Source organism: Sciurus vulgaris, assembly GCF_902686455.1.
Source record: "Sciurus vulgaris genome assembly, chromosome: 12".
Classification (NCBI taxonomy): Eukaryota; Metazoa; Chordata; class Mammalia; order Rodentia; family Sciuridae; genus Sciurus; species Sciurus vulgaris.
In genome coordinates, this window is record NC_136473.1 from 62567539 (window position 1) to 62590753 (window position 23215).

Genomic DNA, 23215 nt, shown 5'->3' on the forward strand with positions numbered 1-23215 from the left:
TTGAATATGACACCAGAAGCCTAAGCACCAAAAGAAAAAAATCAAGTGAACTTCATCAAATTTAAAACTTTCAAAGGCTACCATTGAAGAAGGTGAAAACACAATCATAAAAGAAAATATTTACAATTCATGTAACTAGAATACAACTAAGTAGAATATATAAGCAATTCTTATTGTTCTATATAAAAAGACAAATGGGCAAAGGATTCGAATAGACATTTCTCCAAAGAAAATATACAAATCCAATAAGCAGATGAAAGGATTATTAGCCATTATTAGCCACTCAGCATCATTAGCCATTAGGGAAATGTACAATTTCAGTGAGATACTACTTCACATCTATTAGGATGGTTATAATAAAAAAAGATTAATAATAAGTGTTGGCAAAGATGTGGAGCAAGGTGAGCCCTCACACACTGCTGGTAGGAATAGACTATAGACCTAAATGTAGCAGCTAAATCTATACAACTTATGAAAGAAAACAGAGAAAGCTGTTTGTGACCTTAGGTTTGGCAGAGACTTTTAAAACACACTCTCTCTCTCCCTTTCTCTTTCTCTCTCTCTCTCTCTCTCTCTCTCCCCTCTCTCAGAAAAAAAAATCAATAAATCACACTTAAAAACTTTGGCTCTTCTATATTCATTGTTATGAAAATGGAAAGGTAAGCCGACTAGGAGAAAGTCTTTGCAAATCATATATCTCACAAGGGAATGATATCTAGAATAATTCTTGCAACTAATTTATAAGAAAAATGACCAAAGTAAATAGAAATATGCAAATGTGCACAGGAAAGAATACCCAACATAATCTGTCATTAGTGAAATGCAAATCAAAACTACAATATTGTTACACATACAATAGGATGACTAAAATTTAAGACTGAACATAAGAAATGTTCACAATGGTGAAGACTCTATGATATCTCTCATAGAACTGCTGGCTGTAAGACGTAGTACAAACAATGGCACAAACTGCTGGGAAACAATTTGGCAGTTGCTTTAAAAATTAAAATGCATCTACCAAACAAACCCAATCTTACCACTCTAAGATATTTACTCCAGAGAAATAAAAGTATACATCCATACTGAGACTTGTACACAAATGTTCATAGTGGTTTCATTTGTAATAGTCAAACTAAAATCCCAGATGTATATCAACAGGCAAATAGTTAATAAATTTTAGAAAGTTAGCAAAAATAAAGAACAAATGGTAGATTGTGACATAGACATTATTACCCTGTATACATGTCTGAAAAGAATTATTTAAAAAAATGTTATCGCTGTCAAAAAAAGTTAATGAAAATAACAAAAAAAGTTAATGAAAACAAGTAAAAGTTTTTAAAAAATAAAGAACAACTGATAATAGAAAGAACAGGGAGATTCTGAATGAAATAAACCAGACAAAAAGTAATATGCACTGAAAAATTCCTTTTTTTTTTTTTTTTTTTTTACTTCCTAGTATAAAAAATCCAGGGGTGCTTGACCACTAGGGTATAGCCCTAGCCCTTCTTATTTTTATTTTTTAAAATTTTTATTTATTTATTTTTGGTACTGGGGCTTGAACTCAGGAACATTCAACCACTGAGCCACATATATCCCCAGCTCTTTTTTGTATTTTATTTAGAGACAGGGTCTCACTGAATTGCTTAGGGCCTTGCTGAATTGTTGAGGCTGGCTTTGAACTCACAATCCTCCTGTCTTAGCCTCCTGAGTTGCTGGGATTACAGGTGTGTGCCACAGCACCGGCTTAGTTTTTATTTTGAAACAGGGTCTTGCTCAATTCCCCAGACTAACCTCAAACTTTCGATCCTCCAGCCACAGTCTCCTGAATATCTGGGATTACAGGTTTCTGCCACCACCTCCCAACAGATTTAGCTGTATTTAAAGGTAGAAAGTTATAAACCAGGTGAATCCTAGTAAAGGTCTTAGTAAAAATAAATAAATAAATAAAAACACTATGCTTGACCACAATATGGTAAGTTGGAAAACGACAACACAAATTCCTTTCTCTGTCAGGTTGGCCAGCACAGTATCATCTCCCACTGGGTTTCACTAGGTCTCCTTCCTTTCCTCCCTCCCTCCCTCCCTTCCTTCCTTTCCTTCCTTCCCTCTTTCCTGAATTTTGTCTTGTGTGTGTTTGTGTGTGTGTGTGTGTGTGCATATACCAGTATCATATTCTGTGTCTAGGAGGTCTAGGAGATGGGTCAGCCTTTACACCTGTGCCCAAGGACCCCAATCTTGGATCTATCTCCAAGGGTGGAGGTGACTATTGATTCTCATTATAATCTTTGGAGTAGGAACTCCTAAAAGATAAACAGGTCTTTCTTGTTAACACCAGTTTCCTCCTTAGTAAGAGTAAGTATAGGGAGAGGGTAGTGAGGGCCCTATCCTGCCACAAAATAAGTGCTAAAATGCATTTTGGTACAAATTGTAAACATTAAAGAGTTAAAAGGAAGAAATGGGTGGTGCAATTGGAGCTGGACCTTTATAAGTACATACGGTTCAGATTCTAAAGAGAGGAAAGGACAAGTAAATTAAACAGGATATGGAGAGGCTCAGTAGATGGGCTAGGGCTGTAGCTCAGTGGCAGAGCACTTGCCGAGCATGCGTGAGACACTGGGTTCAATCCTTAGCACTACGTAGCAATGAACAAATGAAATAAAGGCATGCTGTCCATCTACAACCACAAAAAAAAAAAAAAAAAAAAAAAAAAAAAAGACTCAGTAGAAAGAAGTATGTTTAAAGGACAGTAAGGCCTCCTCATTTTGCTAGAGTGAAAGGATTCTATAAAGGATGACAAATTTGTGTGCTTATTGTGGGTCAAATTATGAAACCCCTTGAAAATCGAGCATGAGGATTTAGACAATAAAATAAAAATGCAGAAAGCTATTAGATTTTAAGTAAAGGGATCATTTAACTGAAGTGGAATTTAAGCAAGTATCCTATCCTAAAAGCCAGGGAGGATGGAGGTTTGAACTGGGCATGATCAGTAAGGTTAGGGCCCTCCCTACAATTAAAAAGTGATGTTGAAGTGTACTGTTCTAATGGGAGTGAGTCATATACAAGGCAAGGTCTTCTGCCAGCATCTACTGTTTGTCCAGCCCAGACAAATATTATTCCACTTTCAAATGTACAAAGAAACTCAAACATATGAAATTGCCACTAATATATGGCATGTATATAAGTTCCTGTTTCCAGTTCTGCCTAATTTACCTTGGCACTCTTTTCATGGAAGTCAAATATTTGGTGCATTGAAATAAATGCAGATATTGGGGACATGTGGCCTGTACAACTCAATTTCCACAGTGCACAGTTTGGCTTTATTCATTTAGTTTTCAGGTATCAATCACTTCCTTACCAGAACAATAGCAGAAGCAGGAAATGCAGCCAAAAGGATTGTAGTAGGAGTCAGAAGTCTAATTGTGTGACTGTAGGCAAATCATTAAATTTTCTGAGTCTCAGATATCTCTCATATATACAAAATGGTGTCACAATTAAAACTTTACAGTTCACTTTTTTTTTTGAGGGTAGAAAAAACTTTTTAATATATATTTAACTCTTTTTTACTTTATGTAAACAAAAATTACCATTTCGTTTTGGACATCATTTTTATTTGTTTTTTGAGACAGGGTCTCAGTACATTGCCCATGTTGGCCCCAAACTTCTGGGCTCAAAAGATCCTCCAGCCTCCTGAGTAGCTGGGACAACAAGGGTGGCATCATGCCTGGCTTGGGCATCATTTTTTAGCATTCTAAACAATTCATCAGTGTATCCCTTTTCTTTTCAGACAGGACTTGATGATAAATGGAGTTTGGCATATATCCAACTTTAGTTACCATATTTTACATATGTACACTTACTCCATATATATTCCATAGTTATTTCATAGTTTTCCAGTTATTTGAGTAAATTCTGGCAACTAAATTCATTTGTAATCAACTCTCAATCTTAGAAAGTTCTACCTCCACAACTTCTTAATGTCTATTAAATTCCATAAGCATGTTCTATAAGCACATTCTAAATAAAAGATTATTTGGAAGTAACTACAGAATTCTACTTTTGGAATTACACAATTAACTTGTTTAAATAAATACCCACATAAATTCTCATTTATACTAAGAAACTGGTTCGTATTTTTATCATTAAGAGGGCAAAAAATCATTTCATTTAGAGATTCATAGAAAAGAACAACTGGGTGAAGAGGTGTTAAAAAAAAAAAGTGGACTTTTACAGTTTTAGTTATTTTCCCTGAAGTTCTATACCCCTTCCATGAATGATAAACCAAAATCAAGTTCATGTAACAGAAAATTCAAACCAGAGTTAAATTCCAAAATAAAGCTTGATTCAGTTCAAACCTTTCTCCTGAAAGAATTTTCCTGACTTCTCTTTCCCTCACATCTAAGCAATTTTAATCAAATTTAAAACTTTAAGGTTTTACCCAGGTTACCTTTATGTACCTCTCTCTAGGGAACCACATTTCTGCCTATTTTATATCTCCTAATGGAAATACTTATCATCAGACTAGGCAACATGTCCCATGACTAGAATACACAGCTTACAATCTAGTGTTTAATTACCAAATGTATACAATATTTGCATATAACTGGCATTTTAAAAAACTCAGTAATGCCCATTACAAATAACTTATCTAGACTGACTCAAAAATAACTGGTTAACTTTAAAACAACCACCTGTTTAATAACATAAATATCTTGATAAGAATGAACCAGTGTGACCTGGGAGAATATAGAAATTCTTGGGTTAATTATAACAGCATGGTGATAGGTTTCTCAAGGTACTTTTGAACTCAGCAAGCCACTGGGCTCCAACTGCTCCATCCACAACTTGACGATCACAACTGAGTGTAACAGACCTCATACTAGCCACATCAAATCCTTTTTCATTATCTGCTGGAACCAGCTTATCCTCTGAAGTACCAATTGCCAAAATACGTGCCTGAGGTGGGTTAATAATAGCAGAGAAATTCTTAATTCCAAACATTCCTAAATTGGAGATTGTAAAAGTGCCACCCTGGAATTCTTGTGGTTGTAGTTTACCCTCTCTGCTTTAGCTGCTAAAGAAACAACATCATTAGCAATGGTTTCCAGTCCTTTTATATGTGCATTAAACACAGTAGGTGTGATGAGTCCTGCAGGAGTGCTGACGGCAACACTGACATTGACAACATGGTTTTGTCTTATAACTGTGTCCATCCAAGAAGAATTTGTTTCAGGAACTTTTAAACAAGCCAGAGCAGATGCTTTTATGATGAAGTCATTAACAAAAATTTTGCTTCTTCCTTCTAACATCTTATTCAGTTCTTTCCGTACCAACAAAACTTCTCCCATATTTACATCAATAGATAGGTAATAGTGAGGTATGGTTTGCTTCGATTGCATTAACTGCTGTGCAATAACTCGACGAATGGTGCTGACTGGGATATCTGTGAAGACACCTGTAGGAATGGGTGCCACTCCTGGACTCAGGGGAGGCACAGCAGCTGCTGGGGCAGGAGCGGCTTTAGTAGGCACAAAAGAGTCAATGTCCTTGATAATTCTGCCATCTGGTCCCGTCCCTTTTACATGTGTAGGATCAATCCCTTTCTCTGTTGCCAACTTCTTTGCGAGAGGGCTAACAAACACCCTTCCCTTTGGTCCAGCAGGAGCAGCTGGAGAGGTGGCTGAGGGTGTAGGAGCTAAAGGTGGAGGAGTTGGAGCAACAGTGGCCACCAGGGGTGGTGGTGTTTGTGGTTTTAAATCAGCTACTTCAGTTGGCCTATAGTCAGCAAATGCTGCTATATCTGCCTCTTTTTATACAATGATACAAAGTGGGGTTCCTAAAGGAACATCTGTTGTGTCTTCAGGAATTAGGATTTTTGCCATAACCTTCTTCCTGTTCTTCAAAACCTATAGTAGTAGCCTTGGTCTGTCATTATTTCTGCCAATAAGTCTCCTTCACTTAGCTTCTCACCCACTCTTTTTTCCCACCTCTGAACTGTGCCCATTGTCATGGTGGGAGAAAGGGCAGGAAGAAGTACCTGCATATGAGTGGGATATGAGCTGCCTGAGCAGGTGTGGATGGAGATGCAGCAGCAGTAGCAGCAGCTGGAGTTGGTGCTGGGGCTGCTTGTGGGGAAGGAGCCGCTGAGGAATCCAATGTATAATTTTTAAAGGCCTCAATATCTTCAGGCTTTCCAACTGTGATACAGAAAATGGCTCCAACAGGAACATCTCTAGTACCTTTAGCAACAAGGATCTTTGCTATGTAACACTCCTCCATGCTCTCAAATCCAACAGTGGCTTTATCGGTTTCAACTTCTGCAATTAGATCACCCTCATTGATTTTTTTTCTCCTTCTTTTTTCTCCCAACAGGCTATTGTGCCTGCCTGCATTGTGGGGGAAAGAGAAGGTAATGGAACCTTCCGATGCTGGAGGAGAATTAACAGCGGTGGCTAGACTATCCCAAAAGTTGTAGCAGTAAGCGGTTCCGCGGAGTGGCGCCAGAGTTGGGGCTCCAGCCGCCCAGTGCGCGAACCCGCCATACCTTGTGGTTGTGCTACTGCAACGAGCCAGAGCTGGACCAGACCGCAGGCTCACACACAGATGTGCAGGTCCCTCCCGCGAGGTCATCCATTGAGCCCCGAGTCCCGTCCTCTGGGCTGCATTCCAGGCCGTCGCGCACAGACGCGCCACATAGTGCCACTGAGTCCCCAAGCCCCAAAGCCTACTTACAGTTCACTTTTTAAGAAGTGAATATATAGAAGATTGCTCATTTATGTGGTTTAAGTAATTAAACTGCAAAATCCTGGACTGTTACAGCCAACATAGACAATTGACAAAGCAACAAAAATCTTGACAATCAATGCTTTCGTCACCAAGAAGACGTTTTTATATAGTGCCTACTCTGGGAACTCTTCTCACTGAAAGAAAGCAAGGCCAACAACATCCACCCAAGGTATGCCTGGAAGATCACAAGCACTTTCTGGAGGAGAACAGGGCGAATAGAGAAGGAGAAAATATGTTCTTCAGGATAACAAACAGTCTAACAGAACATACATTGAAGCAAAGCAAACACTCCTGAATATCCAGCATTTCAATTGATACATGCAATATAAAATTAGAAACAGGACCATAAACACTCTTATGAAAGAGGGGACACTGAACAAATGTACATGGGAAAGGTAAGTTCTCTGCAATTAGCATGAAAACTCATTCCTATCCAAAATCACATGAAATGGGAAATGGTGTGGAATATGCAAGAGGATCAGTGAATGACGTCAAACCCAAATGATGAAATAGAGAATAAACATGATCTTTCTCTTATTTCTCACCAATTCCTTGGAACCACCAATAGAAATGTAATACTAGCTACACATGTGAATTAAATTTTCTAGAAGTCACTTTAAAAAGTAATATTTTAATAATGCTTTACTTTATTCAATACATCCAAAATGTCATTTTAACTTGTAATCAAAATAAAAACTTTACTGATATTTTACATTCTTCATGAGTCTTTGAAATCTGATATGTGTTTTACACTCACAGCACATCTCAGTTCAAACTAGGCACATTTAAAGACAGACACAGCACAAGAAGGTGGGGATTGAGGGCTGTGGTTATAGTTCAGTGGTAGAGCACTTGCCTTGTGTGTGTGAGGCACTGGGTTCAATCCTCAGCACCACATGAAAATAAGCAAATCAATAAAGATATTGTGTCCATCTACAACTAAGAATATTAAAGAAAGTAGGGATTGAGGATTAACACTAGGCCATACCATATATTTGCTTTTTACTTTAAAGAAAAGCCAAGCTTAAAAGTATGTTTTAGATTTTAAGATATTTTTAAATAATCCAACCTCTTTTGGAACTTATGCAGAAGTGGGAAAGAATGATTGAGGGTATCTCAATCATTCCAGGCCCGATGCGCCTGGAACACATCCCTCTTTTTTTTTTTTTTCTTTTTTTTCAGTTAGATACTATTTCTGTTGAAATATCTGAGGATTTCATTGTCCTTTCAGATGAATCGAAAGTCTGTAATCAAAACATGTAAGCTGTAAATCATCATTAGGCGCCTACACTTGTCATTCTTTTATTATTTTCCATTGTTATCTTAAATATATTTACTTCTCGACAAACAAAAAGTGTAAGGAACAAGGCTGTAGCTATTTCTCCCCTGATTCTGCCCCCTCCCCACACAGATTGTTAGATTGTTCATTTTCTTGTCAGTCATTGGTCTAATCAGCCCCAGGGCTTTCACTATTTAAGGGTAATTCCCCTGCTATTTGCTCTTTTTTCCCCCCTCTCTCACTTTCACTCACTCTCCCGCACTCATTCTCTCTCTCACTCTCTCGCCCTCAAGGGCAGACACTGTTTGTCTGCTAATTAAAGTCTCTTGTGTGAGTTGCTGCGTCCAGAGTGGTTTCTGGGTGCTTTCAAAAAGAAGTCAAGAATTATATTTAAATGGATAATAAAACAATTCGACTGTATAAAATCCCTTTTCTTTTTAGGCAGATTTATTGGTGCAAACAAATAATCTGCCCTGGTCTCTTACTTAACTGCAACTGTGTTTTCCTTGCAGTTAAGAGACCATGTCAGGTCTTCTTTGCACCTGTTTCTTTTTCTTTTTTTAGTTGTAGATAGACACAATACCTTTATTTTATTCATTTATTTTTATGTGGTGGTGAGGATCAAACCCAGTGCCTCATAACTGTTCTTGATAGAACTCTATTGGTACTTTGGTTTGGACTGTTCCTACTAGCTGCAGGTTATATAATATCCCTGGCCCTGGCCAAAAATTGTTAGTAGTTTCCTTAGTCATGGTGAAACAACAACAAAATGCCCGCAGGCATTTCCAAACTTCTCTTGATAAGAATGGTACTGTTTGAGAGGCATTGCTTGAAACTTTTGTTAAAGTTTGATCACTTAACAAAGCACCTTTGGTTGTAAGCATTCTACATTTTGTAGTTAGTATTTTATATTTTGCAGTTTCTCTTATCAGCTAAAAAGAAAAGATAAAACCAATATTTAATGCTAGGCTCCATAGTGCACACCTGTAATCCTAGTGGCTATGGAGGCTGAGACAGGAGAATCATGAGTTCAAAGTCATCCTCAGTACTTTAGCAAGGCCCTAAGTAACTTAGCAAGACCCTGTCTTAAAATAAAAAATATATAAAAGGGCTGGTAATGTGGTTCAGTGTTTAAGCACCCTAGGTTCAATCCCCAATATCACCAACCCCAAATCAAGATTTAAAAAACCAAAAGCACTAAAACCTCAAAGAATTTCAAAGGCCCTTGTAAACATAAGTGACTTTGCTTCAAAGATTTTTTACTTTTATTTTTTTCCACTTTTAGCTAACACTACCTTACAGAATATATCACATTTTTAAATTTATTTTTTCTCATCTCCAAGAGGGTTCTTATATTTTCCTACTTCCTTTTTCCAAGACTTATTCCCTCTTTTGCACTGTAAAATCTTAAATTTAAATCTGAATGAGTTACATTGATTTTTCTTTGTGATAGTAGTCAAACTGTGATATAATTTGAATTATTGAAATGGATGTGGAGGGTTTTTTTATTTTTAATAAAACCTTATGTTTTTAAAATTAGCACCTAGGAGAATATAGGTTGAGACTTAGAATGTAGAGTCATCAAGATGATAATTGTAATTAAATAAACACATCAGTTCATGATAGCTGATTTCACTTATTCCATTAAAATCAGCTTTCTCCTCTATAGAACAGCAGAATTAGTTCTAACACTGACATTCACTAATTGCATGTTAGAGTTTTCAAGAAAAACAATGCAGTTAGTGACTATCATAATGACTGAGACATGTTTTGACATCAGTAATAATTATTATTTTTAAGATGGGGGTCTTGCTATGTTGCCTAGCCTGATCTCTAGCCTGATCTTCTGAACTCAAGCAATCATCCTGGCTCAGTCTTCTGAGTAGTTAGGACTACAGGTCACCAAACTAGTCCAGTAATTATTTTTTAGTAGCTCTCATTTTGGACACAAAATTCACCACTTATATGATTGTGTATGATTACAAATTATTTTTTATGAGCAATGTACAGATTTGATGCAATTCCTATCAAAATACCCATGTCATTTTTCTAGAAATAAAAAAAAGTAGTCCTAAAATCCATTTGGAAGAATAAAATATTCAGAATAACCAAAGCAATTCTAAGTCAAAAAATCAAACTGGAGGCATCATAACAACACCTGATTTCAATTTATACTACAAACCTATTGAAATAACCACTGCATGGTACAGGCATAAAAACAGACCAATGGTAAAGAATAGAAGACACAGAAAAAAACCCAACACAGTCGCGGTCACCTGATCCTTCACAAAAGTGCCAAAAACATATCGGAGAAAAGACAGACTTTTTTAAAAAACAGTGCTGGAGAAACTGGTTATCCATATGTAGGCAAATGAGACTAGATCCTTATCTCTCACCCTGCACTAACTTGAAATGGATCAAAAGCCCAGGGATTAGATGAGAAACGATGCAAATCCTAGAAGAAAATGTAGGTTCAACACTCTAGCATATAGCAATGACTTTCTCAGTTGGAAGCTCAGAAAATAATACTAAAAGTTAACAAATGGTATGGCATCAAATTAAAAGCTTCTGCACACACAATAAAGGTAACAATAAGGAATGGGAAGAAAGAACCTATAGAATGCAAGAAAATACTTGATAGCTACTCTCTGACAGGATTAATAACCAGACTATATGAGAAACTCAAAAAAACACCAAAACCTCAAATAACCCAATTAATAAATGGGCAAAAGAATTAAACAGACACTTCTCAAAAGAAGAAATACAAATAGCCAAAAAATATATGAAAACATGTTCCAGCATCATTAGCAATTAGGGAAATGCAAATAAAAACTACACTGAGATTTCATCTCATTGTAGTCAGAATGGCAGCCATCAATAATACATACAATAATAAATGCTAGAGAGAATGTGGAGAAGAGGGAACACTTCTTCAATCCTTCAACAATCCTGTTGATGGGACTGTAAATTAGTACAACCACTAAGGAAATCAGTATGGAGGTTCCTCAAAAGACTAGGCATGGAACCACCATATGACCTAGCTATACCACTCCTAGATATTTATCCTAAAGAATTAACGTCATCATACTACAGCAAAACATGCATACCCATATTTATAGCAGCACAATTCACAACTGGAAAACTATGGAACCAGATTAGGTGTCCATCAATGGATGAATGAATGAATGAAGAAAATGTGGTGTATATGTTTTATTCATCCATAAAGAAAAATGAATTATGTCATTTACTGGAAAATGGATGGAATTTGAGAACATTATGCTATACAAAATAAGTCGAACTCAGGAGGTCTAGGGTCATATGTGTTCTCTCAGATGTGGACACTGGAGAGGAAAAAAGAAAAGAAAGATGAAAAGCAAAAGAAGATCAATAGAGTATAGGAAAGGGACCAGGGAGAGGGTCCAGAGTGAAGGGAGAAGGGAAAATACTGGGGAATGATATTGGCCAAATTGTATTGTTATATTGTGTATGTGTGAATATGTAACAATCAAAACTGTCATTATGTACAACTATAATGTACCCACAAAAGAAAATGGAAAAAAATACAAGAAAACGAAAAATGAGGAACAACTGGAAAAAAAAATTTATGTATATATGTATGTACATATACAGCCTAGCCAGACCTCTATTGTGAGCATAAACATTAATTGATACTATAGAACAGTGGTCAACAAATCATGGTCTACAGGACAGGACAAATATAGCCTGACACTTTTTTTTATTCTTCTCTCATTCCCTTTCTCCCCTTCCCCTTCCCCTTCCTCTTCCCTTCTTTCTTTTATTATTTTTTTTTTTAAAAAGAGATGGGGGTCTCACTATATTGCCCAGGCCGGCCTGAACTCCTGGGCTCAAGTGATCCTTAGCTTTCCGAGTAGTTGCAACTCTTGGTGCACGTTACTGTGTCCAATACTTCCTTAGCTTTCTGAGTAGTTGCAACGATAGGTGCACACTGTCCAAAGATAACACCTGCTTTTGTAAACAAGTTTTATTAGAACACAGGCATGCTTATTTGTTTACACACAGTCTAGGTTGCTTTTGTGCTACACTGGCACTTGAGTAACAACAAAGGCTGGCCTGCAAAGTCTAAAATGTTTATTATCGGTCTCTTTACAGGAAAAGTTTGTTGATCCCTGATTAGATCACAGATTAAAGCCAGCAGAATAAATGCATAAACATTTCTTACGGCTAGAATTGGCTATATGAAATGAGATCAATGATCTGTTAGTTGCCAAGACAAATATCTCTTCCATATAGGAGATGTGACATGGCACTGTCCCATGTCAAATGTGGAAAAAAAAAAGTTCATTTTGATGAGGTTTAAGAAATTTCCTTTCCAGGGCATTTTGAGGTGGATCTAAATTTCAACTGTAGATAATCACACAGGGAAAAATATTTTCATCTGCAAATAGATTATGTTCATTATTGGTTTATAATAATTTCATAACTATCATCTAACATTAAAGCATCATAAGAGACTGCCTATTGGATTGTAATAGAAACTTATGACTCTAGTCATTGACTTATGCTTTTCTAGTTATTGTAGATTCATGTTTTTAAGCTAATGCTAAAAATATATGACTATTTATGGGAAAATATATTACTATTTAAGTCTGATTGCCTTGCAAATTTTGACCAGTTTATTTTTCAGATATCCATTTTGGGATTTACTCTTTCAGTTAATTTTGGGTTCTGGGGGCAATGAAATTGTTGTTGAATATGTGAGATGTTACAGTTTCTATGTAAATTCACCTGAGTGTCTCTACCTCTATTGACAGGCAAGGATATAAGGAAGTTAGTACTTTTACTTGGAACCATTATAGAGCAATTGTAACTGGATTTGTTTTCATAACATGAAAGGTTATAAAACTAGAAAAACTACTTAAAATTTTTCAGACTGCAGGCCTGGAGCACAAAACACACAGGTGAACTCCATAATCAGGGAGGTGAAGCTCAAGTAAGATGGTGGTCATGCTGAATTGAAGAGGAAATTATCAAAGTTCAAGATCATCAAAGTGGTTGGAATTTTGTGGACAAGAATGCCTGAGCTATGTATGGTGTGCAATGTGAGTGTGTGTGTGTGTGTGTGTGTGTGTGTGTGTGAGAGAGAGAGAGAGAGAGAGAAATACTAAAAACCTGGAGGGAATTCACTTTTGTTAGGAATGTACCAGATGAGACTCTTCAAGGCTTAGCAGAGTTTGCTTGCTGTAAAGGATACTGAAGAATGATGCTAAATGTGCAATGCTGGAAGAAATTTGGTTTCCAACACAGTCAGATTGCAACTTGACTAATATGTTAGATACTTAACTGAGCGTTCAGAAATAAGCCTTAGGAAAAAGAATCATACACAAATGAGTAAATGAAAAATGGTAGAACTAAGTTTGAAACCAAAATTGACTCATGCTAAAAACATATATGAAAGCCAGAGAAGAAGAAGGAAAAAAAGGTGTGGGGTGTGGGGAATCTTATGTAAATCAAAGGAAGATCAGTAGAATAGAGGAAAGGGACCAGGGAATGGAGGAAAGGAGGGAAGGAGAAATGCTGGGAGAATCATATTGGCTAAGTTATATCATTGTATTGTGTGCATGTACAGAAATGTAATAACAAATCCCACCATTATGTACAACTATAAGGCATTGATGAAAATAGGAAAAAAAAAAAAAGAATCATACCAAAGTTGACATGACCAAAACAATTCACCAGTAATTAGACTGCATGATATATGAAACAGAATATTTAGAGAAAGACAACATAATCTAGACTTCCTATGATGTATCATCTATAAGTGTTCAGAATACAATTAAATTTTATCAGGTTGCAAAGAGATTGAAAAATGAGAACCATAAGAGGAAACATCACATATAAAAAAAAGGTCTGTGAGATGACCCAGATGTTAGGAGTAGCCGAAAAAAATTTAAATAGCTTTTATAACTGTTTCAAGGACTTAAAAGAAAGCACAATCATAATGAATAAAAATATGTGGTGTCACTATATAAATGAATGTTTTCTTTTAAAAGAAATAAAAAGTATAGTGTTTGAAATGAAAAATTCATGAAACAAGTTTATCACCACATAGTATGTTGCAAAAAAATCCAAAAAAGTTAACTTGGAGATAGAACAATAGAAGTTATCTGGTCTAAAAATCAGACAGAAAAAAATGGAGACTTAGTTATTATCAATATAAAGCGATCTAGCATACATATTATTAGACTTCTAGAAGAATAGAGGTATAAATTATACAGAAAAAAGTATTTGAGGCAATAATTCCTGAAATTATCACAAGTTAACAAAGAAGTTAAAAGATTTAGGAAACTCAGTGAATACTAAAATTAATTACAAAGAAAATCACACCTAGATGTATCATAGTCAAACTGCAAATAATCAATTGGGAGTAAAATGGTCTTGAAGGCAATTAGAAAAAAGTGGTGTCTTATGCATTGGTAAAAATGATTGAAATGATAGTTTCTTATCAGAAATGAGAGGAATAAAAGTTAGTGGAAAGGCTTAACATGCTGGAAGACAAAAAATGCTAATCCAGGATAAATATTCTTCAAAACTGAAAGCAGAACAGACATTTTCATATAAATAAAAAGTAAGAAAATTCAATATCAACAGATCTCTACTACAAATAATGCTAAAAGAAACTCTTCAAGATAGGAGGAGATAACCCACCTCTTCAGGATAAAAGGTAGAAACAGATGGATTATGTGTTTTAGTTTACTATGTAATAAACTTAATGGTTTAAAATAATAATCATTTGTTATTTCTCCCTATCCTATGATTCGGCTGGACATAACTTGATGGGCCTCTGCTCTAGGTTATTTATTACTAGCTGGAGTTGCTCATGTAGTTTCCTTCAGCAAGGGGTTTAGCCAAAGCTAGAACTGGCAAAATAGCTTCATTTACATGTCTGCTAGTTTAGCTAGTTGGGACAGACTTATCTCTCCAAATGCTTTTAGTCATATAGTCATTTTAAAATTATTATTTGTTGGCTGGGTTCCTAAAGGATAAAAGTGAAAGATGTATACCTTCTCAGGCCTAGGTCTAGGAATGGTGTGGCATCCCTTTCACCATATTTTGTTTCTTAAAACAAGATAAAAGACCAGCCCAGGTTCAGGGAGTGGGAAAATAGATTTTACTTCTTTTTCTAAAAAAGTTGTTTTAGTGGTGGATGGAACTTTATTTTATTTATTTATTTATTTATTTATTTATTGTATTGAGGATCAAACCCAGTGACTCACACATGCTAGGCAAGCACTCTACCACTGAGCCACAACCCCAGTCCTGGATTTTACTTCTTAATGAAAGAAGCAACATGCATATGCAGGAATGTAAAGAATTTGGGGTAGATATTTTTAAAGACAATCCACCACAAACAGGAAGGAATGAAAAGTACTGGAAATAGTAAAATGTAGGTAGATATAAAAGGCAATATATATATATATGTATATGTATATATAATATGTATATGTATATTTATTCTTTTAATTTCTCAGAAACATGACTAAGGTAAAAAACATAAAGTACGTAGCTGTAGTATATATGACAACAAAGCACAAAGAACTTGGAGAGGTGTGGGGAAGTATCACAATTTAAAGTATGAAGACTGCAATGTTTCTAGGAATTACGTATTTCATAATGTATTTCATAATTCCTAGAAACACTGCTAAAACAATAATGTAAAGAGATACAGCTAAAAGCTAACAGAGGAATTAAAACAGAACACTGAAACATTAACTTGAAAGCAGAAAGAAGAAAACATAGGAATAAACAAAACTGGAAACAAAACATTAAAACCAAATTCAACAATATCAATTACTACAATTAATATAAAGGAATTAAATATATCAGTTAAACAGATTGGGTTAAAAATAGCCCCAAAATTTGTTGTCTATAAGGAAATTACATCAAATAAAATATGGATAGGATGAAAGCAGAAAATAGGTAAAAATAAATCATGAATAGTAAGCCAAGGAGACTACTGTGGCTATACTAACATCAAATGAATTTAACTTCAAGAAAAGGAGTTTTATAAGAGATAAAGATATTTCCTAATACTGTGTGGTTAGTTTTTAAATAACACATCAGAACCATCACACCATACAACCAAACGTTTTCATGCCCAAAATATGCGAAAGCTGACAAAACTAAAGAGGCAAATCCATAGTTTGAATTTTTAACAACCCTTGTTAATAACTGATAGTAACACTATACAAAAAAATCACTCATGGTACACAAGATCTGAACCAACCACCTTAACCTCATTGACATTGACGATGCCCAACAACTCCAGAATGTACTTTTTTCTAGTATTCCTGGAAATCTGCAAGATAAACTATATTCTTGGCAAAACAATCAGTCTCAAAAATTTTAAAATATTGAATTTCACAGTTTTCTTTCTATTCACAGTAGAAATAAGTGGGTATTCTCTAACAAGACTGGTCATTTAAAAAAACCTAGAAGATGCAAATCATCAGTATGAGTGTTTTAGTTATCTATTGCTATATAAAAAACCAGCAGTGGTGCACAACTGTAATCCCAGACTTGGGAGGCTGAGGCAGGAGGATCATCAGTTCAAAGTCAGCTTCAGCAAAAACAAGTTGCTAAGCAACTTGCTGAGACCCTGTATCTAAATAAAATACAAAATAGGGTTGGGGATGTGACTCAGTGGTTGAGTGCCCGAGTTCAATCCCCAGTACCAAAAAACAAAGCAAAAACAAAAACAAAAAATGAAAACTAAAAAAACCACCCATTCCAAAACTTAGTGACTTAAAAAGAAACAACCACTTTATTGCTCACAATTTTGTATAGGTCAAGAATCTGTGCAGGGTTCCGCTTACTTATGCTCTTTTGTCACCTAAACTCACTCATGCAGTTGCTTTCAGCAAATGCATTGTTTAGGCTACAAGGTCTGAGATAGCTTTGTATGTCTGGAACTAAGAGGCTGACTGTTGGCTCCATGTGGCCTCCCTTTCCTTGTGGTCTTTTATACTTCAGAGATTCTTTTATTAAAAATATTTTTTAGATGTTGATAGACCTTTATTTTATTCATTTATTTATATGTGGTGTTGAGAATCAAACCCAGTGTCTCACACATGCTAGGCAAGTGCTCTACCACTGAGCCCTAGGGGCTCTTTTTTCATATGGACTCTCTCTGCAGCAAGATAGCCTGGGCTTCTTTACAGTGTGGCACAGGGTACCAAAGAGGGGAAAAACAAATTTATGCCTTTAAGGATACAGTCTTTCTTCAAGTCTGAGTCTTGGGTAGGATCTTGATCCATGTATTTTGTGGAAATTTATAGTTGGATGATATTTTTATGTACATTACTATATGAAATGTCTGTTTTTATGCTTTCACTCTTGCTATTGTTTTTTCCATAAAATTAACTATGATATAATCTATTAATGATAATGTCTCTTCAATTGGTTGTGTGTAGCTTGTTCTGTAATAACTTATATAGAAAAGGCTCATGGGAATAATATTCTGTAAATGACAATTTGCTGATTTAAAAAAATATAATTTGTAGTAAGGCACAGTAGTATATTCCTAGCTTCTCAGAAGGTTGAGGCAGGAGAACAGCCTGGGCAACTTGGTGACACTGTCTAAAAAAAAAAAAAAGAGAAAAAAAAAAAAGAAAAAAAAATAAAGGACTGGGGATGTAGCTCAAAGGTAGAGCACTCCTCAGTTCAATCCTCAAGAGTGGGGGCGGGCAGGGAGGGGAAGTTCATTCATCACCATGCTAGCTCCTTAGTGCAAAGTAAATGCAAGGACATTTTTCTCTCTTGGGCTATGTTTTCTTTTAGATTGGAGTCTAGAAAGCCTTCTGTGTGCATTGTGCTCGTTATGGTCATGTGGCTTTTTATTAAAATCTTGTTCAAGCTATTGGATGTAATATCCATTTTTTTGGCTCTCTTCTCAACTCATTTTGTGCCAGGATTTTACTATGGAAAGTGGTATGAAGGGCATAAAACGATATTAGTTCCTAACTTCCCATTTTTATCTACTATTTAGGGGTGTTTGAGAACTTTAAGAAAAACTAGAAACTCTCCCCTATTTTCAAGAGAGCATTAATTTTTAGCCATATAAAATCAGTTCTGATGGGTTACAGTTATACTTACACCTCATGAAAAGGGAAGAAAGGTTAGCCAGACCAAGCCTCAAGATTAGAAGTTAATGACCATGTGATCTTGTGTGATCTCTTCCATCACATCTTCATTTAGGTTTGAGTGAGGCCAAGAACTAATGACACGAAGAATAGCAGAAGGAACTTCTTTTGTGATTGATGTATATTGTTTAAAGACAACATAGAATCAACTATTTGTAGCATTTTAAGAAATACACATACACACTTTTACTAGACTTTCTAAATTTCTTCTGCGATACTCCGATTCTACTCAAATGGACCACTCTGAGGGGAAATTCAGAGTCCTGGGAGAGTTACAACTTGTGAAGCCTTAGTTATGAACAAAATTCTTTCTTGCAATGACTTTAAAACTATCCCTTTAGCTTTCACTCATTAGTGTTGGTTCTGTTACCTGAAGCTATTAAAAAAAAAAAAAAAAAAAAAGCGAATCCTTATTTCACAGATCATTCTCACAAATGTTGTAGAAGCATATCGTGTTCCTAAGAATCTCTGATCAGTGTCCAGGGCCATCTTCCCTAGAATTCCTCAATTGTCCCTCATTCCACATGGTTTAATTATCCTCCTTTCAACCTATTTCACATTCGGTTATTAATATTCTTTATAAAAGCTGAGGGTACTTGGATCCCCAGAACAATACTTAAGTACAAAAAAGAAATTCATGCCCAAATAGTAGAGAAGGCACTGAGTCAATTAAATCAAAAGCTAAAATTGTAATAAAGAGAAATGAATGCTCAAGGGAGCAATTAAAATGCTATGCATGGATTTTTTCTTGTAAGAACCATCAGTCATTCTTCCGTTTGCTCACTGCGTCGGAAAGAGGAGCAAAATCCTAGAGACTATCGGGTAAAGTGACATCTTACTCCCCTAGTCCAGCCGCCGTCCCCTCTCCACAATCTCTATTTGCAATGCGAATCTTCCATCTTCTGGCCGAGACAGACTTATGTAAATCTCGAGCCAAAAAAATGGGAAGGCGGCAACCTACCGTCAATTCCCGGTTCACTTCCGGTAGTCGCTTCCGGGGTCGAAGGGAGGGCAACAACACTTCCACAACCGAAGGCGGAGTTGAGGCGGGGCTAAACGTGGGTACCGCCTCCAAGGCAGGCTTTGCGCATGCTCACAGGAAGCGCACGCTAACGACTTCCGGTGAGCGTGTTCCTCAAGTTGTATTGGAAGTTTACCGCGTTGTCCCGGCTGTAGATGGGTAAGTGTTGCGGGTATGATTCAGAGCTTTTGTTGTGCTTGAATTTACCTGTGTTTTCCTTCATAAACTTTCTCCTAATATTCTGAAACCCTGGGTTCTGAGAATGTGAGGAAGGTGGAGAAGCTTTGGTTACCGTGGCAACCACGTGACACCGATTCCGATTTTTGAGTATTCGAAAAGGGAATTTGTGTTCTGACTCCTCAAAATACATCTTGGACCTCATTCAGAGTCCCATTATTTCAAACTCATGTGCTTAGCCACGGAATCTGACTTTAAAGGGTTTATTCTGGCAGTAATGTAGAGAAGCGGTATTTTAGGCAGGGCAGCTACTTAGAAACCTAATGCAGTGATCTAACGGTTTGAAGGTGGCGTAAAATTCTAGAGAGGAAGAAAATTGGAGAATTTCTAGGAGGTAGGATCAGAAGCTTTAATAGTTGGATTGATGTGGGAAATGAGGGAGCGGGGACCCTGAGTATCTTGAGGATTAAGTGCAAACCCAATTTGGCATTTGACTACCTTTCTAGTTTCTTTTGCCATGGTGAGATATCACTGCCTCCTATTCCTTGTCCCAGTTCTAGTGTCTAGTAGTTTGGTGTTCTTTGAACTTCCTGGTCCTTATTTTGTGTGTGTTTGAGACCCTGGGCAAGTTACATAATTTCACTCCCTGAGTTTTTTCCAACATTAATACGGAAGAAAATAATAGAGCCCACTTCGGGGTTGTTGTGGGGATTAGTAGTGTGTGTGTGTATGTGGTGTTGTGTGGGAGGGGTGAAATCCTGAGCCGCATGCACACTTTACCATTGAGTTGTATCCCTAGCCCCAAATTAGATAATAGACCAGGTATTTAAAGTTCCAGTAAATAGTGTACTGTATTTGTTTTGTGGTTTGCATTTTGCTGTTTCTTTCTCTAGACTTGAATTTTTTAAAATTAAGAGGAAGTATCTTTGTGTGTTTGGAACATAGTAGTAGTTGAGTAATGAATCATTCATTTTGACTGTTACTGACATAATTAAATTTATTCTTTGTTTTGTTTTGTTTTTGGTACAAAGCATTGAATCCAGGGGCACTTAACCACTGAGCCACGTTGCTAGCCCAGAGATAGAGTCTCACTGAGTTGCTTAGGGCCTCACTAAGTTGCTGAGGCTACTTTGAACTTGAAATCCTCCTGGCTCAGCTGCTGGGAATATAGGCACATGCCACTGGGGCTGGCAAATTTCATTCTTTAAAAGAACTGCTAGATGCATTGGGTCAAATAATATTTATTAGGTGAAAAGATGGCTGTTTTTCTGTACAATGTAGAAACCTGTGGATTAAGATATACCAAAAATAACTGATATTTTCAGTTTGGAATAGATATGAGTGATTTCAGTGAAGAAGTGACCAAGCCCATTTCAGAGGATGACCAAGTGGAAACATCTGTCCTCACTGGTACAGGAATGTATTTTCCTTGGCTTCAAAAGCATTTAGAAACTGTAGGTAAGTGGAATAACAACCATTTTAACTTGAGTATGCATACAAGATGAACCAAGCTGGTTCAGTTTTTAAGATAAGAATATGTAAGTTGTTTTCTTTTTTTTGACTGTAAGTAGAAATGGAATCATCAGAAATAGATTCTTTTTTCTTTTGAATTAATATACAGTCTATATTATGTTGGAGCTATATTTTCAGCAATGCTTACTGAACCCTAAAATCTAGTATTGGCTGAATACTGGGGACTTATACATGAAGAAGATATAGTCTCTTCCTTTGAGAAGCACATAGCTTTCAAAAAAAGAATATTTTCCCTCATTTTTATTTAATGTAAATATAAGCAAAATTTTCTGTAGGATAAGTTCCTTATGAGATATATAAAAGAAGCAGTTATTTGTATGCTGGCATGTTGGGTACTATAACCCCAGGAATACATTTGAATCAACACTTTCCTTATTGCCTCCACATGTATTTCTTAGCCCTGCCTTCTTTCCATTTTGGCTCCTAGAATTTAGCTCCCATTTAAAAAAATTTTACTATTTTTTTCATTTGATGATCTCAGTTAATCTTCAATAAATTTGTGTGCGAGGCATTGTAATAGGTAGAAACTGAATTTCACAAATTTATACTCCTAAGTATTGCTATCAGGAGTCAGGTCTATCTGATTTTTAGAGCATACACTTTTTAAAAATATTGTTTTAACTCTAGATGGACACCATGCCTTTCTTTCTTTATTTTTATGCAATGGTGAGGATTGAACCCAGTGCCTCACACGTACTAGAGGAGTTCATTACCACCGAGCCACAACCCCAGCTCCTAGAGCATACACTTTTAACCACTGAGATGAAGGGAACTTAGCCTGAGCATAGTATTCCTTTAGATGAACAAAGGATATTTCAAGGAAGAAGTGTTTTGTTCATTTTCTGGACTATTTGCCAGGGATTGTTGCTGATCTACACAGCTTGAGTGGAGATCTTGTTAAATACAACCTCTGAGTTGGAGAGCTGGTTAGCTTCTAGGTGATTCTAATGTTGCTAATTTCAGAACCACGCTGAGTATCAAAGTTAAGGATCCTAAGGTGATTTATATTTACCTTATTAATCACCTAATCTAGATCAGAAGTCTTTGAACTTTTTCACTATTGTATTTTTTTAAATTGTGTACTACTATGCAAGTTCTAAGGTGCTAAGAATTTTCTTCTGAAAAGTTTGTTGCAAGAGATAAATTTCCAGCACATGGTGTGATGTTTTAAATGAAATAATACTACTTTAAAAAGCAGATCTGGTAGAACCTAAATAGCAACTTTAAAACTTTTTATAGATGGAGATTTTGTATTTGTTCTCTTTTTGTTGTACATTTTGCAATAAAAGTTTGTGTCTGTATTTACTTATTTTTAATGTCCATTTTAAAAAAATTTATTGTAAACAAATGGGGTACAACTTGTTTCTCTGGTTGTACATGAAGTAGAGGCATATCATTTGTGTAATCATACATTTACATAGGGTAATGGTGTTCGAGTCATTGTTATTTTTCCCTCCCCCCCCCCCCCGCTTTTCCCTCTATACAGTTCCTCCTTCCTCTATTCTTGCCTCCCTCCCACCCCCCATTATGTATCATCATTTGCTTATCAGTGAGATCATTCGCCCTTTGGTTTTTTGAGATTGGCTTATCTCACTTAGCATGATATTCTCCAAATTCATCCAGCTGCCTGCAAATGCCATAATTTTATTATTTATGGCTGAGTAATTTTCCATTGTATACATATACCACAGTTTCTTTATCCATTCATCAGTTGAAGGGCATCTAGGTTGGTTCCACAATCTGGCTATTGTGAATTGAGCAGCTATGAACATTGATGTGGTTATATTACTGTAGTATGCTGATTTCAAGTCCTTTGGATATAGGCCTAGGAGTGGGATAACTGGGTCAAATGGTGGTTCCATTCCAAGTTTTCTGAGGAGTCTCCACACTGCTTTCCAGAGTGGCTGCACTAATTTGCAACCCCACCAGCAATGTATGAGTGTACCTTTTCCCCCACATCCTCGCCAGCACCTATTGTTGCTTGTATTCTTGATGATTGCCGTTCTAATTAGGGTGAGATGGAATCTCAGGGTAGTTTTGATTTGCATTTCTCTTATTACTAGAGATGTTGAACATTTTTTCATATATCTGTTGATTGCTTGTAGATCTTCTGTGAAGTGTCTGTTTATTTCCTTGTCCTGTAAGTTTTTAAGTTTTAAAATTTCTTGTGGGTTGAGATATACTTGTAATTAAGTACACAGTTGATCAAAATAACAGTTGTTTTGTTAAATTTTAAGTATT

At 36.2% G+C, this 23215-nt stretch overlaps 1 protein-coding gene and 1 pseudogene across 4 annotated transcripts in view; one reads left to right on the forward strand and one right to left on the reverse strand.

Annotated features, from left to right (window-relative positions):
* Window positions 1–2920: 2920 nt before the first annotated feature.
* Window positions 2921–6692, reverse strand: LOC306641614 (dihydrolipoyllysine-residue acetyltransferase component of pyruvate dehydrogenase complex, mitochondrial-like; annotated as a pseudogene). The gene has a single exon. The product of its transcript is annotated as a dihydrolipoyllysine-residue acetyltransferase component of pyruvate dehydrogenase complex, mitochondrial-like (transcript).
* A 12684-nt stretch (window positions 6693–19376) lies between these two features.
* TAF1A (TATA-box binding protein associated factor, RNA polymerase I subunit A) overlaps window positions 19377–23215 on the forward strand; it is a 34968-nt gene continuing 31129 nt past the window's right edge. For 2 of the 3 annotated variants that reach the window (XM_079106797.1, XM_079106795.1), the window contains exons 1-2: window positions 19396–19423; window positions 20767–20899. In XM_079106797.1, coding sequence (XP_078962923.1) covers window positions 20779–20899 — 121 coding nt within the window. In that variant the 5' untranslated portion in view covers window positions 19396–19423; window positions 20767–20778. Of the gene's footprint in view, window positions 19424–20722; window positions 20900–23215 lie in introns of all 3 variants that reach the window. The other variant, XM_079106796.1, reaches the window with a different exon arrangement.